This window comes from Balearica regulorum, chromosome 9 (assembly GCF_011004875.1).
Source record: "Balearica regulorum gibbericeps isolate bBalReg1 chromosome 9, bBalReg1.pri, whole genome shotgun sequence".
Classification (NCBI taxonomy): domain Eukaryota; kingdom Metazoa; phylum Chordata; class Aves; order Gruiformes; family Gruidae; genus Balearica; species Balearica regulorum.
The window spans coordinates 23,685,240-23,705,805 of NC_046192.1; the positions used below are offsets into that span (position 1 = coordinate 23,685,240).

The 20,566-nt window shown below is 36.8% G+C and overlaps 1 protein-coding gene across 3 annotated transcripts in view; it reads right to left on the reverse strand.

Moving 5' to 3' along the window:
• Positions 1 to 2,568: 2,568 nt before the first annotated feature.
• PRKCI (protein kinase C iota) overlaps positions 2,569 to 20,566 on the reverse strand; it is a 30,332-nt gene continuing 12,334 nt past the window's right edge. For all 3 annotated transcript variants that reach the window (XM_075761575.1, XM_075761576.1, XM_075761574.1), the window contains exons 3-18: positions 19,724 to 19,813; positions 18,373 to 18,423; positions 17,090 to 17,175; positions 15,581 to 15,721; positions 14,652 to 14,706; positions 13,863 to 13,921; positions 13,249 to 13,425; positions 12,182 to 12,279; positions 11,068 to 11,154; positions 10,331 to 10,466; positions 9,291 to 9,378; positions 7,989 to 8,114; positions 7,808 to 7,887; positions 6,688 to 6,777; positions 6,274 to 6,389; positions 2,569 to 5,148 (exon numbers count right to left, since the gene is read on the reverse strand). In XM_075761575.1, coding sequence (XP_075617690.1) covers positions 5,061 to 5,148; positions 6,274 to 6,389; positions 6,688 to 6,777; positions 7,808 to 7,887; positions 7,989 to 8,114; positions 9,291 to 9,378; positions 10,331 to 10,466; positions 11,068 to 11,154; positions 12,182 to 12,279; positions 13,249 to 13,425; positions 13,863 to 13,921; positions 14,652 to 14,706; positions 15,581 to 15,721; positions 17,090 to 17,175; positions 18,373 to 18,423; positions 19,724 to 19,813 — 1,568 coding nt within the window. In that variant the 3' untranslated portion in view covers positions 2,569 to 5,060. The remainder of the gene's footprint in view (positions 5,149 to 6,273; positions 6,390 to 6,687; positions 6,778 to 7,807; positions 7,888 to 7,988; positions 8,115 to 9,290; positions 9,379 to 10,330; positions 10,467 to 11,067; positions 11,155 to 12,181; positions 12,280 to 13,248; positions 13,426 to 13,862; positions 13,922 to 14,651; positions 14,707 to 15,580; positions 15,722 to 17,089; positions 17,176 to 18,372; positions 18,424 to 19,723; positions 19,814 to 20,566) is intronic.

The following is a 20,566-nucleotide window of genomic DNA, read 5'->3' on the forward strand; positions in this document are numbered from 1 at the left end:
GCCTACAACTTCTACTGTAGACTGTGAAAAGCAGTTCTAAAGACACACTGCAACTAAAACCCGACTTACAGACCATTGCGATATTGCAAGATGTAATAAATTGCACTAACAGAGCACAGGAGGAATCTTACTTTCATTATTAACACCTCTGAATTTTCAAGAAGTGCTGAAGCTCTTTGGAACCTTATGAAATTAACATTTCAGTTTGTCTTAAAATGCAGTTCACAAATAGCACCTTCACTGCTTGGTTCCAACACCTTTGATTTAACACTGAGGCAGCCTGTACAGAATTTTTGTCTTTACTCTTAAGTCAGCTCTAAGGAAGAAAAGTTATTATTTAACTGTAAAGTAAGAAATTATTTTTTTAAACAGTGACTACAAAAATTTCCGATAAAGTAAAAAATGAGGGACATATAATAATATATGGGAAACCAAGAGGCTCCCTAGAAAGTGTATGATTTTTATTTCATATATTTCTAAGATAATGCCAAACAGGAGCCACGCAAAAATACAGACCTCCAAAATATCATGAAGCAAAAAAAAGGGTGTTTAAAATAAGAGTAAGTCCCATCCTCCCCACACACTTGCCCCTTTGAATTCCTTGCAGGCCGCCTCTGGGGTTGATGCCTCTTCCACTCGCACGCTAAGAAGAGAGGCAAGTGAGACAAACTGATCTGCATTTCTAAGTGCAAATTAAACTACTGCATATAAAGTGAAGGGCCAAATACCGTATTAAAACAAAATGATCTTGCAGTAGAGCTGGTTAACATAGATACAAAGTTGTTTGTCAAACTGCTAAGTGTGTAAAGAACTGCCATAGTTTTGTGAGTAAGATTCAAGTCGCACATTTATGCACAAACGGAGGTTTCTACAGGAAGCATTTTTTTAAAAGTGTTTCCATATACACAGTCTCTAAAGGTTATAGAGCACAATTTAACACCGAACAGAGAACAAAAAATTACAAAGATATTAGTTTGCACATTTTAAAGACAAAAAATAATTTCAGTGGTGATTTTTAATGGTAAATTGTAATACTTAGGGCCACTCTTGTGATACCTCCTGTGACCGATTAAGGAACACAGACAAGAGATGGTATTAGAGATACCCTATTACAGTCCTTATCGTAAGCAGCAAAAGTTGATGGGTTGTTGCATGTACCACATCCTACAGGACAAGTTACTTTGGAAACAAAACAGTTCTGTACAAAACACTACAGCTAATAAAGAACCTGAGCTGTGACTTAGGTTTCTACAACTAAAATCATGGTCAAAATTCAGCTGTTCCGCTGGATGCTTCACACCCAATGGAAGAGGGATACAAACCCTTTGTTCAAGCTTAGAAATAAAATGCAGATGCAACTGATTTCTGGTTCTATTTATGCCTGAAAAAGGCCATCTCCTACAAAAGCCAAACAGATCCAGGAGGTAGATGCTTCTCTGCCTTTAATCGTTGGTGATTAAACACGTAACAGTAAGATCACACATTCCAAGTATGCCGTTCAGATCCCTTTATCACAAGCAGGGAAAAATGTCTTGAAATAAAGCCTAACTGCACTCTTAAGAAAATGGAAGATGAGCCCAAATTCCCTTTTTTCCTGAAAGAAGCTTCAGTCCCCACCTCCCTTTCCCCAGGAAAAGATCGTTAATCAATACCTTTTTTACTTAAACTGCTTATGCTGTCCATCACGAAGTGAGGACGCCTGCTCGGCAGTTAAGGTAGCAAGTATATATAGATTATACAAGCTATTAATTTCTTTTCTAGAGTGTCTTAACATAAACAATTGCTCAGACTGAGCCGAGAGCAGTTGGCCACCAAACTGAATAGAAACAAGAAGCGTGCGTGGGGGGAGGTGAAATATTTAAGATATGCAACCATCTGCAGCATTTGCCTAGGACTGCCGATTACATACTTGTAATAACAGGCCGGATTGCAGGAGGAAATCTCTTTTAAAATACAGATACATGGATACCGAAATACAGATATATTCAAATACTGCATCTGTGGCAGGATATGAGGTAAATGCCTTTGCCCTCCGCATAAGAAATCTAAGAGAATGCAGAGGAGTTGAAGAAACAAAGAAATAAATCACGCAGAAGTAAGCGCAGCAGATGAGAGCGTTGCTCTGGACTCCAAATCCCCAGCTCAGGCAGCTGAGATGCCATCTTACAAGTCCAGCTGAAAGGTCCTTGGTCAAGCAAGTTAGGAATTGCATTTGATGTTTTACTTGAAGCTTTTTGTATCTGCACAGCTGACTGAAGCCTCACTACTTACTTTCATTTCAACAAAACCAGAACCTACAAGGATGCTTTTTCTCCACAGGGCACAGTGAACTTACGGCTGGTGACCACGTTGGAGCAGGACCTCCACTCCAAGACACGTTTGGGGAACATGGGCCAAGGTGAGGTGTTTCTTAGGTCGCTCTGGTCTGTCCCAGCGCTATCTTCCAGAAGAAATTATAAGATCAGGACACCACTCCAGTGGGACCTGGATAGTTCAGGGTCAGATGACAATCCCAGCCAAAGCCCAGCATTTTGCAGTATTTTTTTTAGAGGTTAACATACAGAGGCCTAATATAAATGTTTTATTTAAAGTAAAAAGTGTGCACAAATAAACGGAATGATTACACAACAACGTTCAAGACCATATTCCATATGAAACAGGAAAATAGCAGTGACAATATTAACTAGCAGAGCACCCATAAGAATCCAACTTGTATACAAAAAGGTTACTCCACATAAATACATCATGCTTCTGATGCAAACATTTTCTCCAAAAGACAAAACCTACTGCCCTGAACTGCTTACACCCAGTGTCCCTTCTGAATATTCAGACAGTTTCTATATGCTTAACAATGAAAAATAACTGTTAATATCATGGCACTTTGGAGAGAATTAAAGTGTAAAAATGGATTTACAGTTACTTAAGATGTTTGTCACTTAACAACATTCTTAATAGTTAGATATGTAAATAGAAAAAGTATCTTTTCTGTGGCATTATCGACAAAAAAAAAAAAATTAACATTTACTTTAAGCAGAAGACAGTGTTTTACTCCATTACTCTTCTGTGATGAAGAGCAGAAATGCCCTTCCTTACATAAAGCCATTTTACTTAATACCCCATATGAAATTAAGCCACTTGTAGAGACAAGGCTTTTCTTGTTTGCTTTAAATGACTTCTAAGTTTAATATCAATTAAGTCCTGATGTCTAAACTAGTCATGCGGGTGTAGAAGTCAGAGGCTAAACGATTAATCACAATTTTAAAACTGCATGTAAGCAGTTCACTTGACATGAACTAAATGTGCTGAAGTTATTAGCTGCTCTTTAAAAGCAGGTTTACTCTGATATTTTACATTTGAAAATATAAAACTTGAGTTTAAGGGAACCTGATTTTTAACAGTGCAGAGGTTCAAAGCTTCCCTGAAATTGAGGCCACTCCAATCACCACCCAGTTTTGAAAACTCAGTCCAGTACTTAAGAGTTTCCTATTCACGTTGCAAACAAAAATACGAACTAAATACCATACTACCGTGTATTTGTGCAATCTCTCTCCTTGAAGCTAACATGTAAGTGAAAACACATACACTGGAAAATTTGTGCTATGAATTTACAGTGTCGCCACACGAGGATTTTCAAGGAGAGACAGTGACCAAGCAGAAGTCTTATTAAAAGCCTCAGATAAGGTTTGCTAACATGTGCTTACAGATACTTAGACCTGCTTTCAGTAGCTCTTAGCTTGACTTACAGCTCTTACTTGTATAATGCAGATTCTTTTCTTCTATGTCTCTTAATCCCTTTTCTCCAAAATAAAATAAAAAAGTGGTACATTTGGCATTTCTTCAGCCTAAGACATTCAAAACTATTCCTTAAACGTTAAAAATAAGAATTATCTGTGCTGTATAGTACACTGTTTACTAACATGAAATGTAAGAGTCACACCTCCAAAAGTCCTAGTTTGAGCCGTTCTTTCAATTTATTCCAATTGCTTTACTATTAACTTTGAGTCTCCTACCAACATTGAAGGTTTGATTGTGATTACAAATCATCATCTGTAAGTGGAGAAGTTTAGGGAGTCATTGTGGACAGCATCTATTTTTTTTTCTAGATGTGCTTTTTCCATTGGCAAAGTCGAATACATTTCCAACAGCATGGCAGTAAGATTAAAAAAAGGAAATAATGCCCTCACTTAGGCCATAGCTGTAACTGATGCAGCTCTGATAAGACAGCAAGTGTAAAAGCAATAAATAACAGTATGAGGTTCTAGCTGCCCATTACTGCTAAATTACGCTCTACAGATTTTAACTTTTTAAAGTATTAATTGAATTCCACCCACTGAAACGGACACTTTATACCACGTACAGCCCTCACCAAAAGGGACAGGCTTAGAAAGGCACTCTCTGTATCGGCGTACAATTCCTAGTGCATTGTTTTGGAGCAAGGTCTATTGATTCTAACATAGAGTTAATGCTCTCCTTTTGGATAGGATCTATACACCCTAAGAAAACAGCCATTCTTGACCTATTTGGTTTAAAAAAATCTGCTCTTCTTGCTGTCATTTCAATCTGAAGGGCAATAACACAGCTCTAAGTCTAGAACAGGAATATCAGATGTTTAGAGATAAGAGATTTAGAACTACAGAAGTCCTAAGGTCTTACTTGTCTCGCTGGAAAGATGGAAGTCATTTAATGATATTTTATTACATCCCTTAATGCAATTTGTGTTCTTAAAGCAGTAAGAAAACTTTTTTGGAATGCTGTATTGGTAGATTATACAGCCAGACCCCGCTGTTCAGTCAGAAGCCCCAGAAACCAACTTCTACCTTAAAATTCAAGTTTGGCAAGACTGTTGGAAAGTTCAACATTTTAAATCTGGCAGCTGAAGGTTTAGCATAACTGTCCTGGACAACAATTAATACAAGAAGAAAATTAGTCAGTAATTCACACTAGGTGGCAAGGGTAAGATGTTCAGTTACTCGTTTTATAGAAGTGCATCCAAATGAAGAGATGTTTATCCATGCAGAAACAAACAGAGTAACAATTGGCACAGTCCAGAAGTGGAGAATTCAGACACATTCCTCAGCTGACATCAGAAGAGGATTTATATATTCAAAGCCTTCAAATTCAGACTGGTCAATCTTCTTCACAATATCACTATTAAGATTAAAAAAGTCATTAGTTCAGCAAAATTAAAGAGTTAACCATATTAACTGATAGTTTGTCTTAAAATTTAGACGTCTACAATTGAGAACATTTCCTTTCTCTCTTTTGTCCCTCTCTCCTTACAGTTACCACTGTTGTTTGGGTTTTTTTCTAGCCCCTATAATGGTAACAAAACACAAAACCACCCAGGAGTAGCGACTGGGCTGCTCCCACACACATATTCTCCCTGCAAAGCAATCTGCAAGGTTTGCAGTTTTAAAACTTTCCCAAAACAGTCAGTTTTGTAAAAAACTGAAAATATTAGGATGTGATAGATACTGCACCTACATCAGCAACTTTTCTAAACTTTATTTGTACATTATATAAATGTATAATGTACATGGGGGTGAATAAGGCAGGTGAAGAATTAGGGTGCATAGGTAACATTTAATATTCACCGTTTGTGTTTACATACTATGCAAACATTATACAAAACCCTAGAAAAATTCCTAAATTGTGAACAGCAGTGGCTCAATCCAACTAGAAAGGCCCTTCCTTCCTCATCCCAAATCAGGGGCCCTCAGGAGTAAAGGAACCACAAAACCACCACCAAGAATCAAACACATTGTCATGCATTTTATCAAGGCTTTGCAGCCAGGATAAACTCACTTGACTACTAACAATTTACAATACACAAACAAGCCAAACAACGCATCTTCTCTTGTTGAGAACACCCAAGATAAAGTCAATCTAAATCCAACATTCTAGAAATATCATGGCCTAAAAGTAATGCAAAAATAAACCACTTGACAAAACAGGTCTTTTCCTTCACACGTTCATTTCTTGCAGATGATACCACTAAAACTTGTAAAATAGCACTTATTCATCTTTCCCTGAACTAAGACTCTTTACAGCACCTTTCCCAGTGTTAGCTGATTTTTACATCATGGCAGAGTACAATATTTCATCCACTCATACAAAGTCTACCATGAGGACACCTTGCAGAATTTTCTCTAAACTAACACAAGAAAATGTTATTTACTGCTTCATGTATACTCTATGTACTACAACTATTAAATGAAGTTTTGTAACTCCTTCACTGACTTATCAGAACTTCTTAAATTCTACATTACTTACTCATCATCTGGAGTGAGCTGCACAGGTTCATTGGTGAATTGGGAATCAAAGTTATCCAGACCAAATTCTCCAGATATATTTGGTTTAAACGGAGGCACCACTTGTTTTTGCTCCATCTAAGAATAAATGCACTTAGTGACACCAAGAATGAGCGACAGCCTACTGAATTGTTTTTAAACAAGGCTGGAAGTTACTATTAAGTTTCATTTATATACTTTCTACAATCATTCTATTAATCTACAGCATTTACTGTGTGTAAAAGGGTTAAAAGATTCTGTATTGTCATTATGGTACATCATAAGCTAAGAGCTTAAGATTTTTGAAGTTTATATGTCATCTCTTATGCTCAAAACAAGTTGTCAAGCCATCACTGTATACAAAGAAAATAAGCTAAGGCAGTGGGTATTCACATACCAGATCCCAATCAACATTGCGAAAGAACGGATGTCCCTGGATATCTGCAAATCCTGTTTGAGGATGGCAGCCTAAACGTTCCTTTGGATCCTGTACAAGGAACAAAATATTTCTAAATGGGTGCCATGGCCTACACATGAATAAAATACCAATGTTACAAATTCCATGAGAAATGAAACACCAGAGTTACAAGGGACACTGAAGAACTAAGTTAGCATTATTTATTTTGGAAACTGTTCCAATTTACTGTCTGAAATTGCCATGAATATATGGAAGCCTTTAACAGAATTTTATATAAACAACCATGTCATCTTTCTTCATTTTCATTTAGACCTGCTTAAACATACCATGTTTCAGAGTAACCTTGGTTAGATTACAAGAGAATTCGATTCTCCCCTCCAGCCCTCCCTGAGCAGACTGCCTATGCCAGGCAAATCACACTGGGGTAATAACTGCAGGTTACTGATAAACACGGTGGAGAGATGGTTATTTTAATGTGACAATTCCATCTCCACGTACACATTTGCACACACGCACATGCTACCAAGGAGTTGTAACGGAAGCAGGGATCTTGAACAGTATTACTTTCTTAGCATAATTCAACCAAATATGTTTTCTCCTGTACCTCTTTCTCCCTACTCACGTAACGCTCACTACGAGAATGTGCTTGGACTAGTCCGCTACCACACATGCACCTTTTGACTCTCAGGCTAGTTAGCTACCAGCAAACAGTGAGCACATACTGCCTCTGCATTTCCCTTGCTGAAGTCATCAGAAATTGTCAAAGTAATTTGCTAAGCTTCTTCTCTTTAAGAGCCAAAATAAATCTGATAAGTTTGTCCAGTTCCCCAGATTGAAGAAATCACTTGGAGCATTTCTATACCTTTCAGTTTGAAATTTACTCATGATCCCAGCCTGAGAATGTGGAGCTTCAGGTTTTAAGACAAATACCTACAACAGGTCCCCAGCCCCACTGACATTCCGCTTTCAGCTCAGATCTCTTCTACCCTCTTCGTGTATATGGCAGATGAAGTATGTCTGCTACACACCGATTAGTCAACAGGTTTTTAAAAAAACAGCTGCTCTTGAGAAGTCTTAAATAGTCCCCTTTAGCTCTTACCTTATTAAGGAAACTCTTTAGAACACCTGCTGCTTTAACAGAAAGAGATCGGGGAATTCTGATCTGTTTTTCCAAAATTACTGCAATAAAACAAGGTTCGTATCAGCCTTTGCGTCTTTAAAGTTAGATTAAAGGTAAGTAGAAACAAAGCACAGAAGTGTAGAACATTCACGGTACTTACCTTGGAAAAGATAATCCTCTGTGTTCTGATCAGGATTGTCAGAACTCCCAACAATATCAAACGGTGACCGGCCCGCCATCATTTCAAACATAAGTACACCAAGTGCCCACCAGTCTACACTGAAGCCTAGAATTCAAAGGAGAAAACACCACTGAAGATATTGTGGAGAAAAAAATACCAACACGTTTGGGGCTAAAACCAGACATGTTTGGAGAAGAAAGAATTAGTTTAAAAATTTAAGTATTGCCAGTCTTTCTGATGATCTCAAAGGAGAGGTAACCCCCTTGTCTGTTGTACCAGGTATTATTTGGTTCATTACGCACCCAGTCAGAGGGAACGCTGTACAAAGAAAAGGAAACACATAAAGTTTAAAGGTTGGTGTTAGGACCTTAACAAAGGTTTACATAATATTTAAGCCTAGTCATTACTAATCAACTATGCGTTATCCATAGCAGAGGATAAGGACAAGGAGGAAGTATGTGATTCTTAATAGCAGCAAGACAGTCATTTATGGTGCTGAGCATATGTATTCTACTATTCACTGCTAAAGAAAAAATCTCCCAGTAGCTAAACTGGGACTGATTGGCCTAGCGAGTTTGTGATCAGGAAGGAAGATGTGAAGCCAGTCTGAAAAAGACATTCAATTAAAATAAAATGGTAGATTTAAAAATATATACACTTTTTTAAAAATACGAAATAATTGTATGACTTGTTGAAATTTTAAGGGAAGAAAATAGATCAAAGATCTGCCTGGCATAGTACTGGAACCTTAGAAAGAAAGTGTAAGTACTAGGAAACATACACAGCAAGTCATCTGTGCTCTCTTACATCCCTTGCTTCAGGAATCTCGCAGACTTCCCGAACAAGCAATTGCATAGACAATTTTATTTTTAACACTGAGATTTGTGAAAGGGATGTCTACTATCTAGTCCCTTTGCAATGCATTTGTATCTAATACATTAATTGCTGCCAAATATAAAGCTCCAAAACCAAATACAATTCAAGACTGCAAGTATATCATTATTAGTATCTAAAATAGTTATAAACAATAATAAATTTGGGAGACTCAAGCTATTCTTCAAGACTGATACAAAGAATTTAAAATGTGGAAGGCAAGGTATCTCATTTGCTCGGCGTGATGTTTTCTGCCCTTCCTTTGAAGGGTTTGTTTACTTTTTTTAAACAGAATTAAGACTGGTCATGTGTGTAACGGAGATTTATACTTTCTACTGCTAAACAACTCAAGCAAGAAGTAAGAGACAAGGTGAAAGTTATATGGCAGCAGTGAAAAATTCAGTTTACCATAATCCTCTCCCCGGAGAATTTCAGGTGCAATATAGTTTGGAGTCCCACAAAACGTGCTGGTTGTGTCACCAGGCCTCAGACCCTCCTTTAAGAAAAGATGGAAAGAAAATACAGCTAGCCAAAGATCTCACACTCCCCCTCTGCCAAGAACTTCATTTTGAGTTCATTTAAGCATCCTGAATAAACTGTTTTTGTTTTAGTAAAACTATACTTAAATCTGTATGTAAATGAATACAAAATACTACTTGTTTCAGAAGAAACAGCAGTAGGTCACGTCTAGAGAGGATTGACAACAATGTGTTTTAAGGTTTTAGCTAGTAAGCTCCACCACATCTCCAACAACAGGCAAACGGGAACCACCAAGGCACGGTGGAATGGCTTAACATGGCTGAGGTGTTGCAATGGACAGATACAAGCTGTTCAGAGAAGAATCTTCATCCGTGGAAGTTTAAGACCAAACTGTATAAAGCTCTTAGTAACCTGGTCTGATCTTATAGCTTACCTTGGTTTGAGCAGGAGGGTGGATTAGGCTTCCTGAGGCCCTTTCCAACCTGTATTATTTTGTACTTTTCAGTTGCTTAGTCAAAATTACAGCATTTAAAATACTTCTAATAGATCAACATAACAGCAATGTCAAACCTGTGCTCCCGTGTCTTTGTAGTGATAAAATTTTTTCTAGAGAAAGTGGGAAGTGTCACAGAATCCAAATGGGAGCAAGCGTGACTGATATGTTTCAACCTCTTGCTCTTTTTGAAATCAAGCTCTCGACTCTTTCAGCCTATCCCTCCCAGTCAAGTTGATACAGTAGCTTCATAAAACCATAAATAGTGTGTGTGTGTGTATATATATATGCAGCCTGTGCACTTTGGCATTTCTTTTTCTCTTCTCCATTTGCAGAGGCGAAATGAGTATACAGCCTATCTGCACTGTGTATAAATGAATACCTTAAATTTCATATTTTTAAGTCTCTGCATCTTTTAATTCGTGACAATTCCTTAATTGTTGATTTTACTGGTTAGCAAGGAACTAGAGCTTACCTTGCACATGCCATAATCTGTGAGTTTAATATGCCCTTCAGAATCTAGTAGCACATTATCCAGTTTTAAATCTCTGTAAATGATCCCTCGCTCATGTAAATAGTTCAATGCCAGACTGATTTCAGCAGAATAAAACCTAGTGTAGAAAGAGATATTGATTACTCAAGTAATCAAAACCCAAACCACAGTAACACAGACTTGGTAGTGTGACACTTTTCTAAATATAATCCCATGTAATCTATTATTTTCATCAGAAAAGTGGATAAGTTGTTTATAATCATACAAATGTTTCATCCACAGTCACTTCAAAAATGATTTTTAATTAATATTAATGTCTACTGAAATCATCCCTTTCATCTCACCATCTGAGATGAAGCATATGCACCAAGAACTCAGCATTTGCCTGGACAGCTGGTACTGGTTGTTTTAAGAGAAACACACTGATATCATTAGACAGTTAAAAAAACACCACAAAAGTGTTTTTCTAGGGAAAAAAATAAAATCAGAATCAGACTGAAGTCATCTAGGGTAACGTTTATACAAACAATACCTATTACAGTTCCTCCTTGAAACAAAAATATGGTAGCTTGCAGCATTGAAGTGAGGGTGCAGCTTCACATTTCTTAAATCCTTAACATCTAGAGAGGATTTGCTAGCTCACCATCGTAATGTCTGCACTCCCGCACTGTGTCAGAAAACCAACTGTTTTGAGGCAAGAAATCTGAAATTAGACATACCTGGCATGCTCCTCTGGCAGCTTTCTCTGTCTCTGCATATGAAACATGAGATCTCCTCCATTTACATACTCTATAACAAAGAATAACCTGAAACACACAGGAGTTTATTAAAAATAATTGTATACAAGGTTGAAAGAGGTTTGAAGTGCTACAGCTCTGTTACCAATGTCAATTCAACTCCTCCCATCTCTCTGATAACATAGCTGCTTTCACCATTTTCCGTCCCTTTGAATAAATTTCCAAAGTTAAAAATCAAGTATACACAGTTTCTCTAGATAATTCTGTTATTGCTAAAGGAAAGTAAGTAATCTTCCCCACATTCCTAATCCATTACAGCTACTGCTTGTCATTATTATGGATGTGACTATATAAATAGATTCACATCAGTTTCTATGCAAAACCCAGAAAAAAAAAATTTCTCCTTTTCCTTCCTGATCCCTTTAATCTCCTTTGTTTGTGGTTAACACTAACAGTATATTACAAATACTTTCTTCTCACTTCCCTCCACTAGCTTGTCACCTTTTCAAACAGCAAGGATGTTTAAATATACAATAGCTGTATTTTATATATACTGAAAATTTTTACTGTATGGAATAATAATTTATTCATCTACTGCAATCTCTTTTCTTATATATAAACACACAGGAAAATAATAATTTTCATCTCTAGTACTCTGGTTTCCTTTTTAAAATTCAGATACTATTTTCCAAGTTTTGCTCAGAGGTTCATCTTCAGACGGTCCATGCAAGTTTGAGAAAAATTTCCTCATTTTTTTTGTACTTCTGATTTCTCCCTACACCTTTTTTCCCCCCTCCCATTCTAGGTCTGTCTTCTACCTCATATTCTCAAACCTTTTTCTCTCCTAGCTGCACCTCTCTTCCTGTCCAGAATCCTTCTCATCATACCTACCAGTACTTTACATCCTTTGGCATGTTCCCACTCTGAAAGGCTTAGATGATGAACACGGCCTTTTGCTTATAAAATGCTACAATGATTTACAGTACATTGACTTTCACTACCTACCTGACACTTAATGCTTTAAATAGGCCTTTCAGGTGCCTAACGGTATGAAATATTTTTTGAATATATCTTCTTCTTATCTTACAACCTTTACCTGCTTTCTGTCTGGAAGCAAGAGTGTAGACCAACAAGAAAGGGATGATTTGAAGCCTGTTCAAAGACGTGTTTCTCTGTCTGAACCCAGTCAATATCCTGTTTATTTAAGAAAAGCAACATTCAGCAAAGGATTGTTACACTTCTTAGGTCAAGTATTAATGACAATTAGGAGAAAGATATTCAAGTGTTTTACTATCCTCATTTTACTTGCAAGAAATTCAATCTTATACAGATCTCCAAAGTGAAGTAAGACAATTCACCATAATCTCCCCCCCCACCCCTCCTCGTCTTGAGCATCCCATACTTCTAGCCTCATTGTGTAACTACACCTGGGAATGAAAAAACATTCACCTATAATAGATAAACTGGTGCAGACAAATATAAAATAGCATCAAGAAATGCAGAAGAAATCAATAGCAGACTGAGCAATAAATGCAAAAGCTCTTGGACAGCAAACTGCAGTCACTCAACTATTTTCAGAGTAGCCTAAAGAAACACAAGGGAAATCTTCAGCAACAAGTGGTGTTTAATACTGCAATTCTGATTAGTTTCCACTAATCACTGTATAAAGCTACAAACAAATTGTTAAGATGGACATCCAATTTAAAGAGCAATTCAAATAACATTATGAGTTCTCCTTTGTGACAAAAAATCAAACTTGAACATATGAAAACCAGACTCCAGCCATTTCTTTGTCTGCCCAGCAAGCCAACCTAATAGGAGAAATATAGAATATTGCTCAAAAATAATGAAGCAAACCAGACTTAACTTGAATTCTACAGGGGCACTGCGGCAGACAGCACTGCTCACAAAAGGAGACACTGAAATGAGGCTCACAACAGAAACCACTGGCACGGGAGGGCGGCTGTGAGCTACCAGTCTGTCAATGGAAACCTCAAAATCGGTTATCTGTCTTGTGACCCTTCTATAGCATCGTATGTATAAGAAACTGCATGTATAATTTCCAATGAGTGTTGCAAATCCACAAGCCTGATTCGCACCTTGTGGTAGATAATGAAGCTCTTTGGAAGGGTTGCCCGATTCACTGATAAAAAGATTGCCTACCTCATCATCATTGACGAGCTCTTTCTTCACCACTTTCATTGCATAAATGCGTTCAGTTTTCTTCAATCGAACAAGCAGTACTTTAGCATAACTGCCTCTTCCTATAACTCGGAGCAAATCAAAATCCTGAAGACCCAGACTGGAGGAAGCTTTGCCACTTTCTCTAATGCTCATTGCCTATTGATAAAGATACTTTGAAATTAGTAAGCAGGCTTGCCAATTTTAGCAACTACAAAAGTCAGCATTTCTAATAGAAGTGCAAAATTAATATAAACAAGTAATTCAATTAACATTTGTTATTCTAAAAACTGCACTGTCCTGGAAAGGAATGTGAGGGGAGAGAAAGGAGGCAGAGGAGACTTACCAGATAAAGAACAAATGAAACTGGAGGAGTTTGGAATACTTTCTAAATCAAAGTGCATCTCAGCTGAAGGTTCAAAATAAAACAGGTTTCAAGCCATACATGCATACACCTGAGTGAGCAACCCAAGTGTGCTTTATGTACTAGTTTTCAGTTTGTGACAAATTAAATTACTAAAAATAATCTTAAAATTGAGAGAGACACAGGCTGTAAGATCTCTGAGTACAGTTAGCCTGGGGTTAAGATACTTCACCTCTTTTTCTTCACCAACATGGTCCAAGCTCTCATGACTTGAGGGATTGTACGGAATCACTAGAAGCACAAGAAAAATGATTAGACTGATGTGACACAACATTCTTTTCTTTTGCCTTAAGATTTCCACACACAAGAGCTCAGAGAGATGCACAATTTCAATGCACTTGTTGTAAGCATTCAAAACTGTTGGGTTGGTTTGTTGGTTTGTTTTTTTTAAACCATCAGAATCATTCTTTTGCAATACTGCATTAATAATCAGTTACAGCTAATATAAAACCCTGTAATTATATTTGGAGATTGCTTTGATTAATCTTGACTCCACACAGAGACAACCTTGTGCAGAACAGTGGCTTGTTTGGTTTTTAAACTGATCATTGTTTATATCCAAATTAAAACGTTAGGACCATCACTCTGATTGCTACAAGAACGAATCTGTTTGACTACCCATCCAGTACCCTGTCAGTTCTGTTAAGGGGTTTTTTTTTTCGTTTGTTTGATCAGAGTATTTCAAGTACACAGCTTACTGATGGGAAAAATGTAACTGAGAGCCTAAACTCTTCCTTTTTAGCCAAGATTCTTAAACGGTTAAGATACGGAAAACTGAGAAATTTTTATATTTATATCCTCCTTCACATTAAGAAGCTGTCTTATTTTTCTTGTTCTATGAACAAAAGTAAACAAAGGGTTTTGAAATAATTTACTTAAATTTATTCTGTTTCATTTTCAAACCCAAAGTTCATGTTTCAGCAACTTACAGTAATTTAAAGAAAAAAAGTATTGATCTTACCTGATTCTACATTATCTGGATGTACTGATGATGGATCCATAGGCATTATTGGTTCCTGCAAACATGCAAAGGATTTTTGTAATAGACTGTCCAAGTGTGAGAGACATTATTTTAGAGACAATAAATGAAAGAAATGATGCCTAAGTAATATAATCTAGCTACTTTTTAACTTGATCAGTCAACATAGTTAACTGCTCTAATCCATACACAATAAAAGAAACCACTGCAGTCCTTATTTTACCTATTTTCCAGAAGTTATGACATGTTTCCAGAAGCTGTTGAAGTGACAACTTAGTACAACAGAGAGAAGTGCAGCAGATGAGAAGCGAGACAGAAAAGCTCAAGTACTTCAGCAGTACATATATTAGTCAAATGAATTCACAAAATGGAGATTTGTAGCTGTCAGCTTTTAATACTAAACCAGGACCAGTAGTCATCTAAATTTTTCTGGGGATTTAAGACCTAAAAATGGTTGAATTTCTTGGGAGAAAAGTCAAAACTTCTGCACTTCACCTTCCTTTTCTGTAAAATAGGAAATAGTCTAATAATCTAACAGATGTTTAGAGAATTTCTTTTACCTGTACGTCACTTTCAAGATTTAAAATAGCATATGTGTGTGTGTGTATATATATATATGTTTATGTGCTATGTAACAACATTGTGAAGGATGAGATAAATATCACTTATATGTTTACAATCGATACAGGAGAAAATCTCAGATGTGAAAGTCTTGTCACTCAATTGCCATTCTGTTAAGTGATTTCCCAACTTTCTTGCAAAGTGTCACATTAACCATAAAGAATGATGTTTCATCTACTGTGATCATTTGCAGACTATAGTTTGAAAACCATTAGTATAAACCAGGCTTTTTTGCTTGATTGGTTGGTCGTTGTTTTTTAAAGACAACTTTTCAGATAAGTTTTACTTACTGGTTGTAGTGTATGACGGCCACATTCAATACTGACAAGTTTGTGACACTTCTTGTGAACAAGGAGTTTGCAATTGATGCATTTATATCCCTGGCGACCCAGGCCCCATATTCGGTCAGTGCAGATGGCACAGTGAGCTCTCTAGAATGAGAAATCAACAAAAACAATTAAAGAGCAAAACTAAACAATAAGTCAAATTTTCATTAACAAAGGATAACTGATAGGGTATCAGAGAGATCCCTACTGAACTTGCCACTATACCAAGAGTCTCTATCTGAAAACTTTAAGAACAAACAGGCAGATACAATACAAAGGAGCTCAAAAATTACAACTGAACAATAAGCAGCAAGTGCCATACAGAAAGCGTGCATATACACGGAAAGGTGCAGGCACAGAGAGCCTCTACTGCTGTACACGGAGCCAGAGAGACATGAGCCAACTCCAGGTCAAAAGCATCACAGCTGAATCAGCAGGCTGCTGTGACCAAGCTAATTTGCTGCATGTCTCGTCATCTCTCTGTAGATGAGCCCTTACATTGGTATGAAGGGAGGAAGGCAGGAGAGCAAAACCCTCAACACAATAAACCACCAGATAACAGGAAACAGGAAGATCACCACTCACTGAAGGACATTCACAAAACAACTCATAAGAACCATGAAAACAGGGTGCCTATGGAAGCAAGAGTGGAAGGTGATTAAACTATGGTGCCTTGACAGCCTTGGACCAGGAAGAGGTAAAAAAAAAAAACAACAAACAACCCAACCCCCCCCCCCCCCCCCAAAAAAAAAAAGCACCAGATATGAAGGATGCTCAGGATGAAGTTAAGTGGAGACAATTTCAAGCATTAAGCACACAATACACTAAGCTTAGAAAAGAAGGAAAGATTATTAAAGCTGTCAAGGAACCTGGCTTATTAAAATATTTTGGGTTTGATTTTTGCTGTTGCTTTTTCTAAATAGAGCAGATAGCCTTCTTCGTCCTTAGCTAATTATATTTGGCCATTGCTTCTTGAAAATATTACAATTGGTTTGTTATTTTCAGTTGATTACATGCCATCATAAGCAGGCTGTTTGGAGAAACATCTCAGTTTTTCATTTAAAAACCAAGAAAGAAAAGTCTGTGCATCATAAGCGAGTTCAGACCTTTCTACTCCCAGACCTTAAAGAACTGAAAATGTACTTTCAGCTCATATTCATCTAATGCCAGTGTTCAAGTTTGCCCTCTGGGAAGATTTTAAGGGAACACAGGAGCATTTATATAATTGATATCATGGTTTCAGAGTATATGTAAAGTGAATTGCAACCAATTTATTTGTTTTTGTCTATTTTAAGTTCTTGATAATTTAATAATGATGAAGTTTCCTGAAACTACAGGGTTACCAAAAGTCTACATAATATAGACAAACAACAAAAATGAGAATAAAACTACCTTGTAATTTTTCAAGGCAGTGACATTGTAATTATGAAAGTAAGACATCCCTGTATCATGGTTTTCCAACAAGAGTCTCACCCTGTTAAATCGTTTGGCTTGGAAAGTGTGACCATTTGCACAATAGAGCTTTCGCCACCGGCGGGCGCCTCGGCGATAAATGGATTCTAAGAGGAAAAACATACGATTATATCCATAAAAATATAAACACAGAACTACAACATCTTCTCACGGACGTTTCTGTGTAGAGTGATTTGCAGAGTTAAGTTTCACTCTGGTACCTTACAAGAACACAGAGTAATGTCCCAAGTATCTTTTTCATTTTTTAAGTTTTGGAGAAAATTTTTAGTAGAATATCCTGATCAAAGTTAATTCAGCTTTTCCAAAGTTAAAAGAAACAGTGAGTCAAGAGAAGGACAACTGCCCAAACAATACAAACACTTGTGTGCAAAGTATGCACCGACCTTACCTAAACCTGGGGAGGAGCTTTGGGGAAAGGGAAGGAGGAAAGAAGGTAAATTTCAGGATCATGCCCTGATTTATAAGATTGTTTGCACAAATCCACCAGTGTTTTAGATCCACAGCTGTTTGGGATTTTTTTGTTTGGTTGTTTTTTTAACTTGTATTTTTTATTGTTAGAGGGATGTCAGGAACCAAAATTGAAAACTAGAATATACAAAACTACACTGAGTTGCAAACTGATTTCAGATTCAGCCTGCAACCTCATTTTTTCAGAAAAGCAGCATTACCCATACTGCCAAAGTTAACTTTAAAGCATGCACATCTACATTTGTCCGAGACTTGGGTTATCAAGCTGACAGATGCGTGTGTGTGCATAACATACACGTGCTCTTTTATAAAGCTTTAAGACAGAGGGAAAATGACTTCTTTAATGTCTTGTACATTAGCTAACAGAACTTGCAGGTTTTCGGAGAATACTACTGATAGTACCTAAACATCAGTTTAAAATGAATTAACCATAAACCTAAAAATGGTTATATGACAAGTCATTACCATTGGTTACAAGCCCTTGTTCACATTAGTCAGCCAGCAATCTGGCAACTCCCAAAAAGACAGAACAGGATAAAAAAACCTGTCACGATAGAAGAGGCAGAAGCAAGGAAAGCCGAGTGACATGGATAGTTAACAGGAATGTGAAATGCTTATTAACAATGATTCAGAAATGACAAACAACATTTAAGTTTAGCAAGACTTTCTATTCCTCTTAAATATTTCATTTGTAGAGATTTGCATTATTAATATTCATAAGCACACGATGTCAAATCATAGAATATCAAAATCTTCTAAAACAGGAAGTCTGAATTCCTGATTTTCTGTACTTCTTAACTAAAATGCCTACTTACTATCTTCTCCTGGACAAGGCATGCCAGGCCGTTCTGGTACGCAGGGAAATACTGCAAGAAAGACATTAACTTCTGATTAATTTTTATTTCAGACAGAAAATAAATCTTTGGGTTAAATACAACACTTCTGAAAGGCATTCAACCATTTAGGAGAACAGCACAGACTGCATTTTAACAAAACCTTGTGCAAGAGCAGGTGAGCTGAAAAGCTGCCACAAAACCCTTTGCTGGACCTAGCAGTGATCTACATGAGAAATACAAGCAAAAGGCAGAAGAAATCAAGTTATTTCCTAAAGAAAGTAACTAGAAAAAAGTAATGATTCTGGTTTCTCATGTGACCAATCATCACAATCAGTATTTTGAAATCTTGACTATAAACGTACTATGTCACCGTGTCCTAACAGCTACATATGATCTTGTCTACTTTATCCTTCCCCCCCAGTTTATTTAGCTTCAGTAACTGTCAGAGAGAAGTAAAACTGGGGAGAGAGTGCCTGCTGCTGGTTTAATTGGAATCTTATCAAAACAAAAATGGAGAAAGGGCAGATCAATATTCATACTGAAGTACTATATACAGAGAGTGAAAAATATATAGAAAGAGATTATATTCTTCCATTTTTTAAAAGTCTGTGGGAAGCTGAAAAGCTGTCTCTTCCTTCCAAATGAGCTGATGGTAAACTAGATTTTTTGCATCCTTTTAGAGAAGGACCACATTAAGATACTGTAGTGTAACACACACACTAACAATGTGTGATCTTTGCAATAATCCCTTGCTTTTCTGCTATAATCTGCTAAACTGAAATCTATCTTTGACTTGCAAAGTTACTAACAGTAAGAAAAATATACTGCAGAAGCTACCAAAATAGGCATATAATCCTGAAAAATAAAAAATGAAGAATTAGACATCAATCAGGGGCACAATATTAATTTTAGAAAAGTCAAACTTTTGACTAATCTGGCATCACAAATGGAGATCAACTTTTTTTTCCTAATATAGATGCTGCTTTAAAGCACTTATCAATAACGAAGTGTAGGACACTGTGGTATATATCTTCAACGATTCATTGCCAGCACGCATACGAAGGCACTAGGGACGAATGAATAAGAGACAAGGGCTGTCATTCATTAATAAACCAATAAAGTATTTTTTCCGTCTTTAATTTTATAAAGAAGATTGACAAAGTGCTGACAGCTAAAAAGCATGGTGCATGGTCTTCAGCATCCTCCTGATAGAATGCCAGAACAGGCTTTAATTGAGTAGGCTGTGCAAAAGGCACAGATAACACAAGGTAAAAATTCTGCTTCTTCACAGGTACAAACAGGAGAAGTAATATAGTAAATATAACCATACCGTGAATTAGAAGCTCTGAATCCTTGTTTAGTTCATACAAGCGAAAGGCCTCTTCTAACTCCAGCTGAGAAGAAACTGTACATGGATCTCCTGTAAAAAGAAAAGAGAACAATACAAAACTCAATCCAAATAGTTCTGTGCATTCAACAGTCCCCTCACAGTCAGTTCTAAGGTAATTATTGTAGCAAAACAGAAAAATATTCTCAAGTGTGGTAGTATTTATTTTTAACACTGTTCAGAGAGTGCATCTGAAAATACAGTTATATTCAACGCTTTCAGGGAAAATAAAAATATGAGCTATTCCCAAGAGGCAAGCAAATCACAATCACAAAACATCATTAGTTTGGTCTGCTACAAGCATGGTTACACATCATTTCAGTACAAGAGGTACAGGTTATCTTCCTGCACCTAAAAATGCTTCTAAGATTCCATTTTATTTCATGGATTTTAATTAGAACTGAGTCAATTCTATTTTCACAGCTGCTTCAACATTGCCAAGACTTTAGCCAGGAGGTGCAAAAGCAGTTAGACCTCTAGTCTTTCCTCAAACGGGACAAATCATGTAACTTAAGTGAAAACATCCCATTTTTCTGATTTTCAACTACTACTTCCGTACTCACCAGACTATTTAAAGTAAAATCCCTTAAAGAAAGGGCACCAAGGCAGAAAATGAGTGTGGGTTGGTGGTTGTTGCTGGTTTTTTTTCTTTTTTATAAAACAATTGCAGCTTTTGTTGACCATTTGACATGGAGCAGATTACCATACAAGCATTTGGTATGTATTTTAAAGTCTCTCTGACAAGACTGCATTTAAATGCTTTAACAAATCTGTGTTTCAGAAGTA